General features: G+C 43.9%; 1 protein-coding gene across 6 annotated transcripts in view; it reads right to left on the bottom strand.

Moving 5' to 3' along the window:
* Window positions 1-13173, bottom strand: part of EVL (Enah/Vasp-like) — a 147935-nt gene that overhangs the window by 4354 nt on the left and 130408 nt on the right. For 2 of the 6 annotated variants that reach the window (XM_069018251.1, XM_069018248.1), the window contains exons 5-11: window positions 11109-11170; window positions 6787-7016; window positions 6024-6145; window positions 3534-3594; window positions 1505-1571; window positions 171-237; window positions 4-66 (exon numbers count right to left, since the gene is read on the bottom strand). In XM_069018251.1, the coding sequence (XP_068874352.1) occupies window positions 4-66; window positions 171-237; window positions 1505-1571; window positions 3534-3594; window positions 6024-6145; window positions 6787-7016; window positions 11109-11170 (672 nt within the window). The other 4 variants (XM_069018252.1, XR_011151472.1, XR_011151471.1 and 1 more) reach the window with 4 other exon arrangements.

Genomic DNA, 13173 nt, shown 5'->3' with positions numbered 1-13173 from the left:
TACCTAGAAGACACGTGGGATTGTGTGGGGCTCTTAGCTTCACAGCTCTTCACCACTGATGGATTTCTACAGCAATGGAATGAAACAAGACATGAGTCGTGCGCGTGCCACAGGGACAGCATGACCCTCCCGCCTGCTGGCCAGCCGCAGGGACACCCCATGCAGCTCACCTAGAAAGTAATGAAGATACAGGCTTTTCAACAGAATTGCTCCTTTCCCATGGCTTCTTCCCAGAGTCTGAAAAACAAACATGAAAAGTTAGTTTATTCTTTTTGCTCTAAAAATAAAAATATCCTGAAGTTGATTGTCTTATGCAGCTGCTTTCATTCAGTGGGGATGAGCGACTTAGGAAGAACTAGGAAAATGGGATTGCTGAGTGAGTGCAGTTGGGAAAGCATTGGCAAAAATCTGCTTAGTGATCCCTTTAATTAGGGACCACATAGTTAAACAATACTAAAAAGGAATGGAACTGGAACAGTAGGAGGAAAAGCATGAATAATTTCTAGTAGGAAATACAGGGTAATTGCTGCAAGGCTTACTTTATTCAGTACAATACTTATTTAAAGTTAAGAAGTCAGGTTTTTTGTCTGCATAGTTGGCAGAAAATGTGAATGTATCTAAAAAAGGGCAGTAAGACCCCACTATGCAAATCTCCACAGAGAATTTATTTAATGTTGTGTACACTTCTAACTCACAGAACATTCCCAAAAGCTGTACTACAACCCTTGTTGCTGAAAGTGCTTACTATCATCCCAATCTCCTCCTTAAATGAACTGTTTCAGAGACTTGACAACGTTAAATGCAAGGATTTGCTCCTCTGTAAGGTCCTAAAAATCCTTTTAGAAGAATTACAGGCACTTCAAGGAAATCTCTAGATCTCATTTACATACACCCTTTCTCCTGGCTTCTTCCCCTTCCCCTGCAAAGCACACAAGTCATGGCTTTGTTCCAAAAGGAAGCTTGAATGGTTAAACAGTCATTCCCTTGGGAAAGATTTCTTTAAGCATGCGTGAAAGCCAAGACTGATGCAAGGATGAATGTGAGTGCTTGCAGCTCATCTACTCAGATACAGTTATTTCAATTAATTGTAGGAAAAACAATTTCATCTAGGAAATCTCAGGATCAGCCTTATTGCAACAAACTATTAGATTAAGGAAGAATAGCAGTTTGAGATTGAAACCCCAGCTGTGTAGATCAGGACACCTAATCTACAAAAAGTAAAGTAATACAGTTTTTTTCTCTTAAAAGATTTAGGTGCACAGTGTTGAAGGCACAGATCCTCAGCTACATATCTAACTAAACTGGCTGTCTTGCAATTTTCTTGACTGTGAAGCATATAAAAGTCATAACTTCTTTCTGAGTACAGTTTTTAAAACAATAGGTATTTGGGAATTTTTCTGTTAGCTACTGCTGCTGTACTCAGAAGTAGGACAATGGGTCTAGAGGTGGCAGAGATTAGATTAAGAAGACAACTACAATGCCAGTAGTTCAACTTAAATAATACCTGATGAATTTTGCTGCTGCTGGGCAGAGCCTCGTGTACTGGTTGAAGGAGAGGTGCTAGCATCATCCTACGAAGAGAAAAAGAGGATATTACTGAGTTTTGGAGATGAAGCACAGAGTCCTCTTCTACTCTGGAGACAGCTGCAGCATATGTAGTGCAAAAGCAAGTTTCCTCCCTGTCCAACAGGCACTGCTGCCAAGGTATGGGCTCAAGGCCATTTACACTTTAACTTTTCTCTCCCTTTAGGATGGGAAAATAAATTCCTTTTGTTTTATCTAGTATGGACACCTTTTCATGATTACACTCAATCACTCTTATCTCTATATACCAAACCAGGTGAAACCACTCTAGAGTGCTGTCTGCTGTTGCCTAAATACAAACCATCCATTTCCCAAATTTAGAAACTCTCTGAGATGTGGAAAGTGAGCCATCTAAAGGAACAGTTGCTCAGATCCCAGTCCTTCACCCCAGCACAGCCACCAGTACCAGAGAGAGGAGTCTAGGTACTTACAGAATGTAACTTAATCAATCAGTACTCCTCTTAAGTAGAAGACTTCATCAGAGATTTGGATTCTTTTATCTCGGATTTATGTGTGACAGACCATAAACCATTCATCCATATATCTGACATGACAATATTATCTAGCAACACTCAAAACATGCTCAGGCAAAGCATCAGCTCTGCAGAGTAAAATGGAATTGCACCCGGTTTCAAAAAGGATGCCCTGCACATGGAATGTACTCAAGACACAAATTAACTTTTCTAAACAGTTTGGTGCTATTAAAAAGTTTGCTTGGGGATATAAACCAATGTAGAGTTTCAAGGAGAGAGAAGAAGGGACAGAAAGACGAGGCTGAAAAGTTAGAAGCTAAACAGTGCCTTTCATCTTCAAGTGTATGGTTCAAAACCAGCTTTGGGGCAAGATTAAGAGCAATGGTTGCATAGCGGGTTCAACAGGCAAATTCCACGCTTGAAGCATCCCTCGAGGAACATGCAAAAAATAGCTGCTTTTCTCCCTGAACAGTGAAAAGTGCTTATTCCTGCTCTTGCTACTAACCTTTCTGCCTGGGGCAAAACCTACATTTTTTTAATGGATTTCCTACTGAGCAGCTTTGTCTTTGGAGAGAACATCTCTACACAGGCAATATGAGGCACACAGGATGCTTTATGATCTTGCAGCTGTGGCAGAAAGCCTTCATGAGGGTACTGGCTAGCAACAGCAATGCTGAATGAGCAGCAGCCTGGAAAAGCACCACATGGGAAAGGACACAGTGCAAATCCTCCCCTCCCCTGAAACAGGAAGATCTTCCATGCATACCAGTTCAACTGGTAAAAAAGTGTTTTCATCTGCATGTTGAACTAAAAATTGCTGCATCAAGATCAGTCTACAGAGTCAAATAAAACCTCTCGCATAATTGCTTTTGTGGAACAGAAATGAGTCAAAGTTCCCCAAAGTTATCCAAATTCTATCTCAATTTAGTGTAGGTATCATGGACACATAATTTGACTTTTGCATGGTCTAATGGTTAATACACCATTTCCCCTTCTTTACCCGGACACGTTCTCTGTGTACTCTGGGGTCTGAAGTGAGCTGATTCTTGCTTTGCATGGAGCCTGGCAATCCAAAGTTACACTGCAGGGCTCATAGTCCACTTCAGCTTATCTGAAGCCTCAAATATAAAATAAGAAACATGAACTTTATCTCAAGCTAACTTGCCAGAGGTTCAGTGCACCTTCTTACAGGGCAAGAATCTCCTGTTCCCTACAACACTGGGATCAGACCATGAAGCAGAGCCCATTAACCTGGTTTAGATAATACCTCCCCTATGAATAAAGCAGCTATTCTTGTTTATAGGGTGCTGTTCCCAGGAAAGGTGGGAGCAGTTACATTCAGTTTTGGATTGAATGTGCACATCTGTTCCTGGATCAGCACTGCTTGCTACTGCCTGCCAGACACAGTGAATGAGCACAGGGCTTTGGCCTACAAGGAATCTGCAAGAGCACAACAGGGAGGAGTGTCTCACTTACGTTTTGGCTTTCCTCTTCCTTTTTGTCAGCTGGCTTGTCTGACTGCGACGCTGCTTTCCTCCTTTGCAAAGGAATAGGAGATAGGGCATTAGCCAAACTGGATGATGAAAAGAAAACAAATTCTTGATTTTTAAACCCTGTTTTAGTTCTAAACAGTACTCCAGTGGGCCAGGTGCTGAAGCTCTAGACATCCAATTTCCCATTTTAGACCATTAGGAGAACTGCAGCTCAAGTCTCAACGTGGACTTCGGTTGTGCTGAACTTTACTTTTACCCACTCGTGAACACCACCCTTAGCAGATGTTTTTTAAAACACCAATATGACAAGTTTTTCATTTAGTCTTGGTTCTGAAAATTCAACTCACAGAAAAAAAAAAATCTCAGGAAACACTAAGAAAGGCTTCTGAGAAAAGCCTCACTGGATATAAAACTTGAAGGATTTGATGAAAATTTGACAAAAACCGAAACAAACTGAGCAGTATGTGTCTGTAGGACACAGTGCTCTGTGAGAATTATTTCCTGATATTAAACTGCATTAATAATTTTATTAGATCAGTAATATTTTTTGAAGTCTTTCCCTAATATTTACTTGATTCTTCTAAAAAAAAAAAAGGAGTTGTAATTATTACAAATCTAAGGGAGGGAAATATTTGCCAGAGTGAGAGACTAGTGTTAGATTTATGTCCTGCAACAAACTTAACCTGGCTGGGAATGATGGTGGTTTGTGGGTTCATTCTTCTGCTTGCACTTCAGTGCTGAGGCAAAGGGCTGCTCTCACAGGGCCCACTGAATCTAGAGAGTGGTAGTTTATAGTACCTGAGCTCTCAGAAATGTTTTCCTCCATTACTTACTGAGCATTAGACATACTACCTGTTTCTGAGCATGGGGTTTACTGCCCAGAAAAGAGCCCCTGAGATCCCATGCTCATAACTCTGATTTCTGTTATTGAACATGCTCAATTAAAAAAAAAAAAAAACCAACATTTTTTTTACCTCCTGGTAATAGTAGGTAAGTAAGGCAGGTAAGAACAACCTGAAACACACTGCCAGGTTCCTCCTTTCCCTATGTCATCACATCACATAAAAAGGAATTTGCAGCCAAAAGAAATCCTCTCAGTATCAGCTTAACAGCCCAGACTGCACGCTTGAATGGCATTTGTGTATTTCCAGGTACTTCCATGACTCTGTGAAGAAAAATTTAGGGGACCATTCTGTTGCTATCAACTCCCTTGGAAAGGATTTGGAGCTCAGTTATTTTCAGAGTAGAGGCAGCACAATGCTCACGGCACTGCAAGTGCTTTTCTTAAGATGGCAGGGAAATTTGATCCTAAGTACCTGAAGACAGATCCTCCTGCCAAAAGCCATACTGGAGTACACTTTAGACTAGAACACACAAGTGTGCAGATTTTCTATATCCAAACATATAAGATGTCCATTCAGCTTGCTTGCTTGAACAGAGCTAGTTACCCCAGCATCTAGTCACCAAACCTTACTTTGCTTGCAGACAACTTCCAGTTAGGGAAGGTCACTCTTGATATAGAGCAGGCCAAGAACTAATAAAAAACTATTAAGAGCTGGCAAGCTATTTTAATTCTGAAAAGAAAGAAAGTTATCTGTTTGTTATTTTATACTGCTGGGAACTTTTTACAGTGTTGTGTAGTTATTTAATACTTTTCAAAGGATTACATCCACAGTCCATGTTCAGAATTTCTTCTGAAATGAACAGGACATGGCAGAGAGTTGGAATCAGATCTTTTGAGCTGGGAACTGTCTTTATACTAAGATAATATTATTTAAAAACTCCATCTCTGAGCACCCTACAACTGTACTTACCCTTCATTATTTTATTCATCCTTTTCTTTCACTACTAATAAGTTTAAAAAATTTAGATCTAAAAATGCAACATCTTATGCTAGGGAACTTGGGAGTTTGAAAGAACATTACTGATGGAATCAGGGGAAAAGAGAAAAAAATCGGAAAAATCGACTGCCTTTTAGCAGCTGGTAGCTTGATAATCACAATTTGCTTCAGTGGAGAAAAACTTGGCTAGTCTGTCTGAAACACACTGAGAACCAGTAACAGTTTATCTGCCAAGGTGCTGTCCTTTTATTACCCCTGTGTTTATATTTTTGGGCTCAACATCCTGACTGTGCTGCGTAAAGAATGATTTGTCTAAGTTCCTTTCATTGTTTACTCTTACTGAAAACAGTAACTTTGAAAACAGATCTGGTAAAATGGCTAAAGTCCAGAGGATGTATTTACCACCAACTTTGAAGGTACTAAGCTGCAGGATCTGCTGCAGCAGCTACGCCCTGCCAGGTATCATTGCTGCAACACCTTCTGCATTGAAGTCAGGCAATAGTGGCGACCAACGTCTAAGCAGGACCTGTCCAATTGCAAAGAAGCACCTGCTACCAACCACAAAATGACAGCACCTTGTTCCACAGTTTGCTGCAGACCTCATGGGGCTTACTTGAGGTGTCAGTACCAACCTTTTTGCCAGTAGTTTATTCATTTCTTCCATTAGTCCTCCTCCGCCTCCTCCGCTACTTGTTCGATTGGCATCGCTCTTAGAGACCCCACTGGGGCTGGACCCTCCTGAACCATCTTCTGGCTTAAGAGAGAAATAAAGATTGGAATTAACGAAAGGTTTGCTTTACAACCCCGCCCTTAATTACTAGTTTTCCCAAGTGTTAGGAACAGCAATCACAATCACAGTCCAAAACCAGAGATAGGATGTGTTCTGCCTTGGGAAGAAGATCCACATGAATGTTACAAAAACCAAGACAGATCTGGGTGACGCAAATATATGGGCAAATGATTAAAAACCCACAGTGCTGCTTGTTCTTTATGCATGATTAAGCAACCCTTGCCTAAGTGGACAGCTACTGACATGAGGCCTCAAAAGTGTACACTGGTTTTTGTAAGTATAGTGTAGTTTTAACCACTTAAAACAAGTGAAAACACTAATACATAGTACAATGGTGGACTATGTCGAAGAAATGAAATCCTGACAATGTGAGAAGTCACAGCCATTTTCTAACTAATATGTTCTGAAGAGCGCAAACTCTACCCAACATTTCCTGCTCAGCTTCATTTGCACTGCAAACTCACATTTAAAAGTTCACCCAATGGTCAGCTGAAGCGTGTTTCACCATGTTTCACGCTGGGTTTGCAGACCATTACACCAAGCTGTGCCAGGCTTTCCCGCAGCAGAGAAGAGCCCATCGGGGAGTCCCAGTGCCACCTCCTTACCCGTTGAACTCTCCTTAGTTTGGCACCAGCCAGAGCTGCTGCGAGCCCTGACACTGACCCATCTTCAGCGCCAGCCCCTTGGCCGGCGCCGGCTGGCAGTGGGGGCGGTGGGGGGGGCGCGGCTCCCATGGGTGGTGGAGGGACTGGGGGGGGTGGCGGAGGTGGGGGCCCCCCAGATGAAGCAGGGATCACAGCAGCACCACTGGGGTGGCCAGGTGGAAGTGCTGGGCCTGAAATGCAGAGAACAGGAATTAGATGTGAAGCATGATCTCCTCCAGCCCAGAGATAAGGTCATGTTCCCACTCCTAATGCCATGGCCTGACTCCAGGACAAGTGGTCAATGCAAGGAAGCACCATGCATGTGGAAGAATGGGAAGAGGTGGTTGTATCACTGGTCAGTCAGCTACAGTTGTGCCCTCCTGCGAGACCCTGTCACTGCCGAGCAGTCTTCTCCCTCCTCTTCTCCCTGGCTGGGCTAATACTTCATTCTGTGTCAGAATCAGAACACAATGCTTCCCAATTCATAACTGGCATAATCTTCTGCTTCCCCCGCAGGTCTCTATATGGAGATAATAAACTCCATGGACTTTGGTTAACATCAGCTTTCCAGGAGAATTGTGGGCTACAGGGACACATCCTCCTTTCTGTCATGCAGAAGGTGTGTGGCCTCAGCCAGTTTTGCAGAATAACCAGGGGACACTCCAGCTCAAGCACCCTGAGGTTCAGCAAAGCTCCTTGCAGCAGCAGCAGCCGCCTGCTGGAAGGGCTGACTGTGGTAACTCCATTGCAGTGTTTCACCTGTCTCTAACAGGTCAGCTGAACAAATACATCTCCCCTAGGGTATTTCCCTGTGTACACCCTGTCAGAGCAGGCTGCTCCTGGTACACACTCACAGGTTCAGTTGTTTAGTAAGTGTTACTTTGAAAGACAGGTGAGTTTTGACTGAGAAACACTTGGAAACCATGTTACCATTAACAGCCTGTTTCTCTTCTTATCTAGGTTTTCTTATAATACTGCCTTATTTCTGTGGTTTCTTCTGCCATTATTTCACACTCCCAATTCCATTCTTGAAATGAACCATAGCTGCTATTAGAAACACTTTAAACATTTCAAGCCCTCTTTCGCTCACGAACATAATAGCTAGTAATTCATTGTGGGTACATTTAATTGTAATTGCAAAACTACACCCACCTAATTAGAGGCCAGCCTCAGGCAAAAATTGAACTGAGCCAAAATAATGGACTGGTGTGAGTTTAAAATAACTTTATTGAACTAAGTGGATTTCAAGGACTTACATCAGCTGAAGGACTGAGCCTCCAGTGGTTGCAGTAATACTTTTAGCAGAAAGTAAAAGGGAATGTCTTAGTTTTCTTCCTTTTCTAGGCACACCACTTTAGCATTAAATGTGGTTATAAACCTGAATAGATCCAAGTCACAAAACATATGCTCTGAATTGCAAATAGGCATTGCTTGCAATTGTTCTCACTCCGCAGGCTTTAGATAGGCATGAGGGATCAAGACCATATGCAAAGTGGCCAGACCCAAGCCCTTGATCTACCTTCAATGAGAAAAGTTTGCTAGAATAGTTACAGTGACAAGCCCACAACTATAAATGCAGTGAATACCAGGAAGAGAGTTTCTTGAATTAAATAAATTGCACAACCACAGGGGATTCTGGGTATCTTAGACAAAATCCATATTCTATGTTTCGCTGGTAACAGAAATACCACTTAACAAAAAGAGTAAAAACCACCACCTCTACCAATATTCCTACACAGACAAGAAACCTACTGCAGACCTGGCCTCCAGCTTCAGAAGAGCCCATCCACTATGTTTGGACCAGCTGAAAATAGGTTCTATATGCAGCTCTTTGAAACAATTTGACTCTGCTGAATGACAAAAATCTTGATCTGGGATAATACAGTAGGAATATGCATTGCAATAACCCATCTACAGGGTCCTGGTTCTGTAATTCTTACTTACTTTACTGGTCCCTGGACCAGTCTGGAGTCATTTTGGTATTTTTCTACCCCAGTGTCAGAAATCACATACAACAGGGGGAGCTTTGGGGCTCTCAGCCCTTTTTCTATCAGTCAGGGGCAGTGCCAACCAGGCTTTTTAAATAGCTGACAGCTGAGGCTCTACACAGGTTGCAACTCATTCACAATCAGTACTTACTCAAGTGGGCAATGGCTGATGATGTCATGTAAGGAGGGATCCTCCTGGGCATAGCCACCTCAGACACAGCAGCGTGAGGGGGAGGCAATGGAAGACAGTGTGACATGGGCTGACACCACTGCTGTGCAGGACAAGATGACAGATGGCAGGATGGGGAGGGAGCCTGGCCAGAGGAGCCGGGGGGGCTGGCGATGGTGGGCAGCAGGGAGCAGGGTGCAGCTCCTAGGTGTGGAAAGAAGGACCCATCCACACTTTTCACCTGGGTTCCAGGGGGACCGAAAGCAATTTGTTCTTCAGGATGGCCATTCAGGGGTACATTTGCTGAGGTCTCCCACCCTGCTTTATCTGTGGGTGCCTTGACCCTGTCAGGTGGGACAGGAATCACGGGCAGGATGGTGGGACCACGTGGCTGCAGGACGTCAGCCTTCTGCAGAGATGGTGCATTTGTGGCAGAGGGAGTAGAAGACTGAGGAGAGCAGGAAAGAGAAGAGCCCCTGAGAGGCTGGGGAGAGGGAAAGGGAGAATGGGAAGGATGGAGAGGTGGTGGAGACAGCGAAGTTTGCCTGATGCCTGGCATGACAGTCCTGCCGTTTGGGCAGGGTGGAGGGGAGGAACCTGAGGCTGTTGGCAGCTCAGAGGCCGAGTGCCTGTGCAGGAATTGTGGGGGCTCTCTGGCTCTCTGCTGGGATAGGAAAGGGGACTGACTAGTGGCCTCAGGGGAAACAAGTGCTGAAGAGACAGCGCTGGCTTGAGGTAATGGGGGGAGCACAACACCAGAGGCAGGAGCACTGCAGTTACTAGACGTGGGAGAAGGAGACTGGGGAAGACAGGGGGGAGAGCATATGCTTGGTTGAAGGGTGGAAACTAAAAGAACAGAAAAGACAAATGAAAAGAATAAGGTGGGTACGCAGGAAGGAATGAAACCAAGGCAAAGTGGAACAGAGGAAAAGGAACCGTGAAGTAAATGCAAACAGAAACTCAAACAAAGCAAAGAGGAGATGGTGCAGGCACCAGCTTGGGGATTTCCAGCCCTCAGCAGATCCAGAGGGGTGTGTAGAGCAGAACCTTGGCAGCACGGGATGGGCTGCATGCTCTGGTGCCAGTGAAGCTCCTCCAAGCCCCACGTGAATCTGAGTCAGGAGCACGAGCATCACCTTTGCACCAGGGATGGGTGCAAGTGACATGCTGAACACAGAGGTGGCCACCCTGTAGGCAGACAGGGAACAGCCAGCACCCCCTAGGAGCCACGACCCATTCCTTGTGTATGCCAAAGCAGGATTTTGGCTAAGTTCCCTATGCAGAACAGCACACTAATCTCTGCTGAAACAAGAGTTCAACTCTTTCTATCACTGAAGGCATGTGTCTATGTCTGAGCTGGTTTCTAGTCAAAAACTAAGAAGTTTAACAGCTGAGGAAAAACATTTCACTTATGTGGCCAGATTAACTGAAAAAACTTGCCCAAAACCAAAGCCCAAACACAAGATGGCCATCTTGGCTTACTTGCTCTGCTGCCTTTCAGAGAGGCAAAGCCATACTTTGTAGCTATAAACTATTCCTGTCATCTCTTCTCTCAACTTAGTGCAACTTAATATGCTATAGAAGATTTTTGTAAGCTCATTAAATATATATATTTTTTCCATTAAGCTCACAGAAGACTTCATGATCACAAAATCCCCAGTGAAGAATATCTGGAGCTGTATCTTCCTCTGTGCTGTAGTTTGCTTTGTGCTGCAGAGCAATGGGGAGTGCCTAAGCACGTCCAGCACATCAACTCCTTTGTGCTGACATCCCCTGGAAACATGGAGTCACTCCGGTGGTGGCTGTACTACCTGCTCTCCTCAGGGGTGTGGAAGAAGCATGGGGAGGCCCCCTCAGAACATCAAAAGTGCCCCTCAGCTGTACAAGTTTTGCCAAGTGCAAAACCTGCCTAGCTCGACCTGCATGCCCCAGGCCTGAGCCCCTGCAAAACAACACAACCATGCCCGAATGCGTGTAAGTCTCTAGCTGAAAATCTAATCTCTAAAATGTAATCGTAACTATAACCACTTTTAGCAGTCTAGCTCTTGTACAGCACCCCACAAACCCTGACAACAGCAAGAGGAGACAATCAGGGAGAGACTGTATCTGCTTGATTTGATACATGCCTGTGGTAGAGGTTCTTCTTTCCAGCGATTCCTGGCGCTGTTGCTGTTGCTCCATCACTTGTCTAAAACAGCAATGAAAAAACCCTTGGTCATTAGGTATTCTTTATAATTTTGAGTAAAAGCTTTATACCCTGAGAAGCACTGTGTGTCTGGGGCAAGAGCTGATCCTGTGAGGTGGAGGTGGGTCTGATTTCACTTGTCCTGGCTGCAGCCAGTTCCAGTTCACACACTGGGAAGCTTAACCAGGACATAGCCCTGCATGCACCAGACACTGCAGGGGTTGGTTGATCCATTTAAGGTAACTCCTCAGTGGCTCTGCACAAGGAATAGGCAGTGCCCAAGGCCCAGGAGAGCACAGCAAACATGCATGCTCTTAACCTGAAGTGTATGAGCATTGCAAAGAAAGAGTAAGTGGCATCTCACATAAAATCACAGAATCACACTTTGGATAAGGGATAAGGCACCACTGGAGGCCATCTAGTCCAGCCTCCCTGCTCAAGCAGGATCCCCTGGAGGACACAATCCCCAGGATTCTGTCCAGACAGCTTTTGAATATATCCAGGGAAGGAAATATTCAAAATGACACAGTCCAGAGTCTTTTACGGATCAGGAGCCCAAAGCACTTACAGTTAGAATGAAAATATAGCAAAGCTTGATCTGTGTTTTGGTGCTGACTGTACAAAGCCTCTGTTGTCCAGGTGCACACTGAAGCCCTTCTTAGCACTGTCCAGTCCGGCTGACAGCCCCAGCACAGCTGTTCCTGTGCCACCAGCACCACCATCAGCACCACTGATCTTCCTCTGCAAATACCCATCCCAGCTCTGCACTGCTGCTCTTTTGGCACCTTTTCCCCCAGGAGCTGCCAGCTCCCGTGCTGCCCAGGCCTGCTGGCCCCCAGGGAGAGGCTTGGTACAGGTCTGCAGGGATGTGCAGTTCCAAGGGCCCATCAGCAGAGGTCTGCTCCTGCACACTGGAGCACTCCTGCGGGAACGGATGTCCCTGACCCCGGCCATAAAGCCACCCTCACTTGGCTCCTCTTAAAGAAACTGGTAGCTAAAAACTAGACTGCTTGCCAGGCTTCTTGGCAATGGATATGTGCATAGATACGGACTAAAGATTTCAACAATATTAAAACACGACTCTGAATTTACCCTGCTGAAGCACTTGGTAATAAAGTTTATTACCATTTTCTTCCACAGTTTCTAGGTCAAATTTGCCCTAATTAGCTTCATTTATCTTTAGCTCAGTCTTCACTGTGCAGTTTTCTTTTTTCTCAGCAGTTTACTTCATGGTCTGTACAGTAAAGCAAGCTCAACTCTAAGCAACATTTCTATTTTGACTCCTTGCACAGTATTTTAAGACACCCTGTTATATTTTTACTTGTACTTTCCAAAGTCTGCAATGCTGAACAATTTTATCTTATTTATATACCAATAGAAGCTTTAAAAAGATAGTCCATAAAAATAAAGTTATATTATGCAGAAAAGAAAGAATATCTTAACCTGCAAATAGATTTTCCATGTTTCAATTCTAGTTCAATATATGGGACAGGAAAATACATGATTTTGCTGTGAAGGGATCAATCCTAAAGAAGTTTTATGCTCAGGACATGCAATACATGCAATTTCCAGAAAATTGCAGGTTTCTGAGAAAATTATCATACGTGCAAAGGTGAATGAGTTTTGAGAAAGTCTTAGTTGGTTGATTCAACTGGTGTCATTTAAGCTATGACACTTTAAACCAAATAAATAGAAATCTTTACTTTGATACATACCCTAGCTCTTTCCTGGTTGTTATGGATGCAACAGCATCAACTGCACTGCTAAAATTTCAATTGTAAACATATGTACTAGGAATTTCCTGAGCATACTGTCCCCTTTATCAGCAAAATTTGATGATGATGAACAATTTGATACATACATTTTCCTGATTAAACCTGGGGGAAATTCTAGGTTTATCTAGAGAACCAACTTGGAAAATTCCAGTCTGACAGACCAGGAAAGAAATATGGGTAACACATTCCCAAATCATTAGAGCTGCTGCAGAACAGATTGAGGTGCGGGGT

This window comes from Aphelocoma coerulescens, chromosome 5, assembly GCF_041296385.1.
Source record: "Aphelocoma coerulescens isolate FSJ_1873_10779 chromosome 5, UR_Acoe_1.0, whole genome shotgun sequence".
NCBI lineage: Eukaryota > Metazoa > Chordata > Aves > Passeriformes > Corvidae > Aphelocoma > Aphelocoma coerulescens.
Note: the sequence above shows the minus strand (reverse complement) of the source record. Positions and strands in the feature narration are given on the sequence as shown.